At 43.3% G+C, this 6,695-nt stretch overlaps 1 protein-coding gene across 1 annotated transcript in view; it reads right to left on the bottom strand.

The window, feature by feature from the left end:
- Nucleotides 1-1,972: 1,972 nt before the first annotated feature.
- The window catches only part of LOC140734152 (tripeptidyl-peptidase 2-like), a 209,655-nt gene continuing 204,932 nt past the window's right edge, over nt 1,973-6,695 (bottom strand). Inside the window, exons 28-29 of the mRNA XM_073057757.1 lie at nt 5,953-6,072; nt 1,973-4,580 (exon numbers count right to left, since the gene is read on the bottom strand). Of these exons, the coding sequence (XP_072913858.1) occupies nt 4,491-4,580; nt 5,953-6,072 (210 nt within the window). The 3' untranslated portion in view covers nt 1,973-4,490. The remainder of the gene's footprint in view (nt 4,581-5,952; nt 6,073-6,695) is intronic.

The raw sequence follows: 6,695 nt of genomic DNA, 5'->3' as shown, positions 1-6,695 counted from the left end.
AAACATAGAGATTGTATCTGATTTCACCATCTCTTCTGGCAGTGTGACCAGGTATCAACCACTCTGTGTGGGGTGGGGAAAAATTTTCCCTTCAAATCCCCTTTCAAGTTCCTTCCACCTATCCTCATGATGGTCTTTGTTGTCCTCCAAGCCCTTTTTTTGTCCCGTACATAAAAGTTGCCTTCATGTTGGAGTTGTACAGCGAAAAGCCTGAACTTTGCACACTGTAACAACTCCTTCGAGCACCTTGTTTTGATAAGGCCGCGGAATAGGGATGAGGAGGGGAAAAATGGATCAGCCATGATTGAATGGCGGAGCAGACTCGATGGGCCAACTGGCCTAATTTTGTGTGTCTGTCTTATGGTCTAATTAAATGTTTTCAGGGCAGGCATACCTCAAAGAGACTTCACTGCAGAGCAGCAAATCATACACACAAGAGATTCTGTAGATGTTGGAAATGCGGAGCAACATACGCAGCATCTCTGAAGGGGAATGAACAGTCACTAGCTTGTTGCAGTCAACTGCTTCAGGACACTGAAGAACTAACGGTGCTTGAGTTGATAATGCCATTGTTGTTAAGTCAGTGAAGCCCAATCAGTATCAGAACATGTAGAGGTTGTGCACTTTGTCCGACTTCAGCAGAAGGAGCAGGTCAATCACTCTACCCTCGTGGTATGTCCGCAAGTTCTAGCCATTCTCTCGTGCTTCATACTCTCTGCATTGCTGGGATATTCTGCTGTGGCCAGAGAGAGATTATCACTGGAGTTCACTTCCCAAAAGGGCTGTTAGCTTAAAAGAGGGGTCAAAACCAAGATTAAGGGACCATCGTTGAACCGAAAACAGACTGGGAGGGTTGAAAAGCACAGTGCGAGTGATGTGTTTAACAGCCTTTGTAAAGGCTCTTGAGAAAATGCTTCAGAAGAGAAGGCAACACGATTATAAGCCTGCCTACAAATGATAGCTAGTCATACTCAGAATTCAAATCAGTACAGAAACAGGCATGTCTATCGCTCCTGTCCCTGACTCTTCATTAGTGTCCCCTACCTTTAACTCACTCTATCCCTGTCCCTAAAATCGCCAACTCCCCATTTTTTCCCCCTAAGCCATCCCTCCAAACCTAATATTGCAGTAGAACCAGAGGCAAAACTTCAATTAAAAATATCAAAGGGTTGCGATTTGGAAAGCATCACCTTTAGAAGACAGTGGAGCTGCCTTGGACATGGCAACAACAATTGGGCAGTTCTTTCCACAGACTCTCATAGAGCACTATTGCACAGAAACTGGCTAGCTTGGCTGTGCCGAACCATTATTCTGCCCTAGACCTATTGGTACATGTCCATACCACTCCCATCTATGTACCTATCCCAATTTCTCTTAAATGTTGAAACTAAACCTACATCTACCACTTCCACTGGCAGTTCATTCTACTCTCACCACCCTTTGAATGAGGAATTTCCTCTCATGTTTTTTGTAAAAATTTCACCTTTAACCCATGACCTCTAGTTGTAGTCTTACCCAACCTCAGTGGAAAAAGCCTGCTTGCATTTACCCTACCTATACCCCTCAATTTTGTACACCCCTAAGAAATCTCCCCTCATGTCTGTGTTCCAGGGAATAAAGTTCTAACTTATTCAATCCATCCCTGTAACTCAGGTCCTCAAGTCCTGACTAAATCCTGGTAAATTTTCTCTGTAGTCTTTCAATCTTATTGATACTTTCACTTCGGTGACCAGAATTGCAAACAATACTCCAAATTAAGCACCATCAACGCCTCATACAACTTCAACGGAACTCCCAACTCCTGTGCTCAATACTCTTGAGTTATAAAGGCCAAAGTGACAAAAGGCCTCTTTATGACCCTATCAACCTGTGATACCACTTTCAGAGAACTATGGGTCTGCAAACCTCTTGCAATCCAAGCAGTGCTTTCTATGAATCTTCATTTCCAGAGAACAGAAACATAAAATCGCTCATCTGTTAAACAACTTATGATTTATTTGGTTGGAATATTTAATAATTTTTGCAGAATGCATAATCACAATTGTCAGGAGGCTTATATGAAGTAGTCTTCTTTCCTTAATGTCACAGGGCAACACAATTCCTTCACTGGTAAGAAATGAGACCCACCAGTCATTAACTAGCACACTGATCATTCGTCGATAAACACTGATATGCATCTACAAAAGGCTGCTCCACATCTGAAGGCACAATGGGGATATTCCTTCTTCCCCTGCGCGGTATAAAGAATATATTTTTCTTGTTTTGAAGTAACGATCACGTGGAAAGCAACAACATGCAGTCCTAGATATAATTAAACAGCATTTATATAAATAACAGCTGAAATTATTTCATATTAAAACCTGCATTGCACAACAAAAGCAACGTAAAAATATTTATCCATTTCCATGACAGACTAATGTTGCTTTTTACCAGCTAATGGATTGTCTCAGGCTACTTAGTTCCGTTTGTCTCAGCCAGGCTATTTCGACTAGAGTCTCAAATGTTTGTAAATCCCTATGTCTCATCAAACGCGAGAGAAGCTGGAAAGGGGAGGGAGACTGGGAGAAGAGGGTAGCTGGAGGGGAGAGTTATTTTGGTGAGCAGGAAGACCAAAGTTCTGACAACTATGGGACAACAGAACAAGGAAACTTCCTGCAGAATTTGGGGCAACAGCACAATTCACACTACAGTGGTTGACAATTTAATGGGTCTGTTTTTCCTGTGGGTGAAATGGTTATTGGTGGAGGTGACAGTTGTGGTTCTGTGCTGAGTACTTTGCTGGATGTTCTCAAAGATATGACTCAACCATTGCTGCCCTGGTTCCGGAGTCAGATATAGACCCAACTGGGGAAGCAGGGAAAGGCTGTGTCTTCACATCAGTCTTAGCTTCATGATGACGTTTACCTTGATAATTCTTTTTTTTAAATTCAGAGATACAGTGGAATAGGCCATTCTGCCCCAACAAACCGCAGTGCCCAGCAATCCATTTATTTCATCCTAGACTTATCACAAGACAATTTACAATGGCAAATTACCCTACAAACCAGTACATCTATGGACATAGGGAGGATGTACAGACTCCTTACAGAGGACACCAGAATTGAACTCCAAACTCTGACACCCCTGCTGTTTCAGCATTATGCAACCATGGTTTCCAGGAGAATGTGGCCAAAAAACAGTGAAGACATAGGAGATTACAGAAGCTGGAATCTGAGGCTGCACACAATTTGTGTTTGGAACTCAGTGGGTTGAGCAGCATCTGTGGGGTCTGCTGCAGGGGATGGAGGTTGGAAGAAATTACAAGTCCTGAGGACAGTCTTGATGCAGGGTTTCGATCTGAAACATTAACAATTCCTCCCCTGCAGATGCTGATTGACCTGCTGAGTAATACCACCAGTATATCTGCTGGGCAGATGCAACGTTGCACAGGAAGTAGAGGTCACATCAGGGCACAAAAGTGACTCAGGGCCACATACACCTACCTGAAGTTCTGGAGTGAGGCAGTGGAAACAGTTATATTATTATGGTTCATTCAGGGGTTTGTGGGGTTGGGGAGTTTTCAACATATCTGTTCACAAGGGCAGAACACAGGGAACAACACAAGATACTGAGGAACTCAGCAGATTAGCAGCATCTATTGAGGGGGAATACACAGTTGACCCAGGACATGCCCTCTTCTCATTGCTACAATTAAGGTGGAGATACAGGAGCCTGAAGACACACACTCGACACTTCAGTAACAGGTTCTTACCCTCAGATTTCTGAACGGACAACGAATCTATGTCCACTAGCTCACTATTTTTTTGCTTTGTTTGTATTTCTTATTGTAATTTATATTTTTAATTTTTATGTATTACATTTACTGCTGGCACAAAACAAATTTCATGACATACACCAGCGATATTAAACCTGATTCTGATACTTACTTCATCTCCCCTCTTCTACCCACACACCCAGCTTGTACTCCTGCCCCTCCCCCTCATTTGCCAGTCCTGAAGAAGGGTCTCGATCTGAAATGTTGACTCTTAATTTATTTCCATAGATGATGTCTGACCTGCCAAGTTCCTCCAGCATGTTGTATATGTTGGACAGGAGAAACATTCTCTCAACAACTGCCAATGCCGAAGGGAAATTGTCAGATTGACATAGGTAGACATGGAGAAATCTACTGGGATTGAAGGAAGGATGTTGGATGGTGATGGAATTCCGACAAACCTGAAGGAGCGCCCTGCCTTTTCCGAAACACAACCTGGGCAATGTCACAATGGGAGAAGATTCCTCAATAGCTGGCAAACAAAACCTGAAGATTTCCTAACACCAGCCACACACAATTAACTTGTGGATTCCACCATAGTCCAATAATTTTTTTAAAAAAGGCAACATATGAAAATAATCCAAACGTAAAAGTTCACTCCAATCATCCGTCTGGGTCCTCACGAACCAATCCTGATTAAATAAGCATTCGATATTCTTCACTCCATAGATATGATTTAAAAGGGAACATAATCCGGAGGGTACATCACCAGCAGAGAATTCTCACACAGAGAGGCACAGTGCTCCCAACCCAGGGACTTCATCAACTGTAAGAGAAAACACGTTAGTTGATACAATCATCATCTCAATTCATAAACTTAAAGAGATTCTGCAGATATCCATTTACTTATTTACTTATAGACACAGTGTGGAATTGGCCCTTCCAGCCATTTAAGCCACACCACCCAGCAACCATGGACAACCCCGATTTAACCCTAACCGAATCTTGGGACAATTTACAATGATCAATTAACCTGCTAACTGGTGTGTCTTTGGACTGTGGGAGAAAACCAGAGCACCCAGAGAAAATCTGGACGCTCAGAGACTCGTTAAAGGGGATGCTGGGATTGATCTCCGAACTCTGATGCCCCGAGCAGTAATAGCATTGTGCTCACCATTATGCTACCAAGGCACTAATGCTGAGAATCCAGAGCACCACACACAACATGCTGGTGGAATTCAGCAGGTCAGTCAGGAAATGAATAAACGGTCAATTTTTCAGGCAGAGATCCTTCATTAGGACTGGAAAAGAATGATGCCAGAATAAGAAGATGAAAGAAGGGGCAGGAATACAAACTAGAAGGTGATAGGTGAAGTCAGGTGGGTGGGAGAGGGTGGGGATGAAGTGAGAAACTGGGAGGTGATAGGTGGAAAAGGTGGAGATGAAGGAATCTGATAGGAGAGACAAGAGGAATTGTCTCAATTCACTGCAACTTCCAGTAAAGTCAGAAACAATAAATGAAATCCAACTCAAACACTTATAGAACTGGCTGCATGAAAAAAACATGCTTGTGGTCTTGTGTGAAACTACCTATCATCCCGTGTTGATGTCTGAGTACCGGGAACACTGAGAGCAGAGTGAGGGGTCTGGAGGGCTATGATCCAGATGCAGGTTGATGGAACTGGGCAGGTTAATGTTTTGGCATGAACTAGATGGGCCAAAGGGCCCATTTCTATGACACTCTGACCAGGCTGGTATCTGTGAAATAGCTCAGTCCATCATTCCACAGTGAAGCACAGGGCTTGGGTAATTTCTCCACATGTAGTAGCTGGTAGTTGCATACAAGCATTTCCCTCCAGCCAAATCTCTCCATCCCACACCTCTCCCTCACTCTCCCATAGATTAACCCTTTAATTCCAGGAATCATTCAAGGTGATAAACCACAAGAGACTCTGCAGATGCTGGAAATTCAGAACAACACACACAAAATGCTGGAGGAACATAGCAAGTCATACAGCATCTAAGGAGGGTAATAAACAGTCAATATTTCAGGCAATCCCAACTTCAGAGTCTCTTCATGAGACGGGGAGCCAGGCACCACCCTGTCCGTGGGGAGTGCATGTTTAGCTGTACTACGTGAGGGCAGCTTGGATCAGCTCATCTTTCCTCACTTGTGAGCAAAGGATGTTTGCACTAACCTGAATACAGTTGTTCCAGTTCTCTTGGCTTGGCTTATTCTCAACAATTTTTGTAGCAAACTTCAATGCGCGTCCAAAATGCTGCTTCACCAATGCATGCTTATATGCAAAAGTCAGTGCCTGGAAACAGAAAGGTGCACTATGAAAACACCAACAGTACTTCACAAATCCACCCGAAAGGAATGCATTCCCCAATAATACATCCTCCCCTTAAACATTCTCTTCCAGATTAAAAAGATTCAGGCGTCAAGGTCAAGAGCAGAGGGTGAACTGGTGGTCAGCTCACTAATTTGTGAAGCTTTACACACTTCAGAGCTGAACTAACCCTGTAGTTAAAGTCTGCAGCCATCAGCACTCGTCTCAGCACTGAACCTGGCTGTGACCTGCAGCCATTGACTCCTGGACTGGCTGTAGCACTCATTGGCTCTGTGCCTGTGGTCTCACTTTTGAGGACACTGCCATTCATGTGCTGTGTCTTGTTTGTTTTTTTTCGTTTGCATGATTTGTGATTCTGTTATAGTTACTACTCTATAGATTTGCTCAGTATACCAGCAGAAAAATGAATCTCAGGGTGTATGTGGTGACATATATGAGCTTTAATAATAAAATTTACTTTGAACTTTGAAGCCTGTGTGCAAAAGGAGGAGGGTTGGGCATGGGGCTAACAACTCCATCTTGTAAAAACCCAGAGCAACAGATATAACAGTAGAAGCTCCAAAGACCTCATCCCTGAGAGAGGATTT

Source organism: Hemitrygon akajei, chromosome 10 (genome assembly GCF_048418815.1).
Source record: "Hemitrygon akajei chromosome 10, sHemAka1.3, whole genome shotgun sequence".
Lineage (NCBI taxonomy): Eukaryota > Metazoa > Chordata > Chondrichthyes > Myliobatiformes > Dasyatidae > Hemitrygon > Hemitrygon akajei.
The sequence above is the reverse complement of the archived record's forward strand: the minus strand, read 5'-3'. Positions and strand labels throughout refer to the sequence as shown.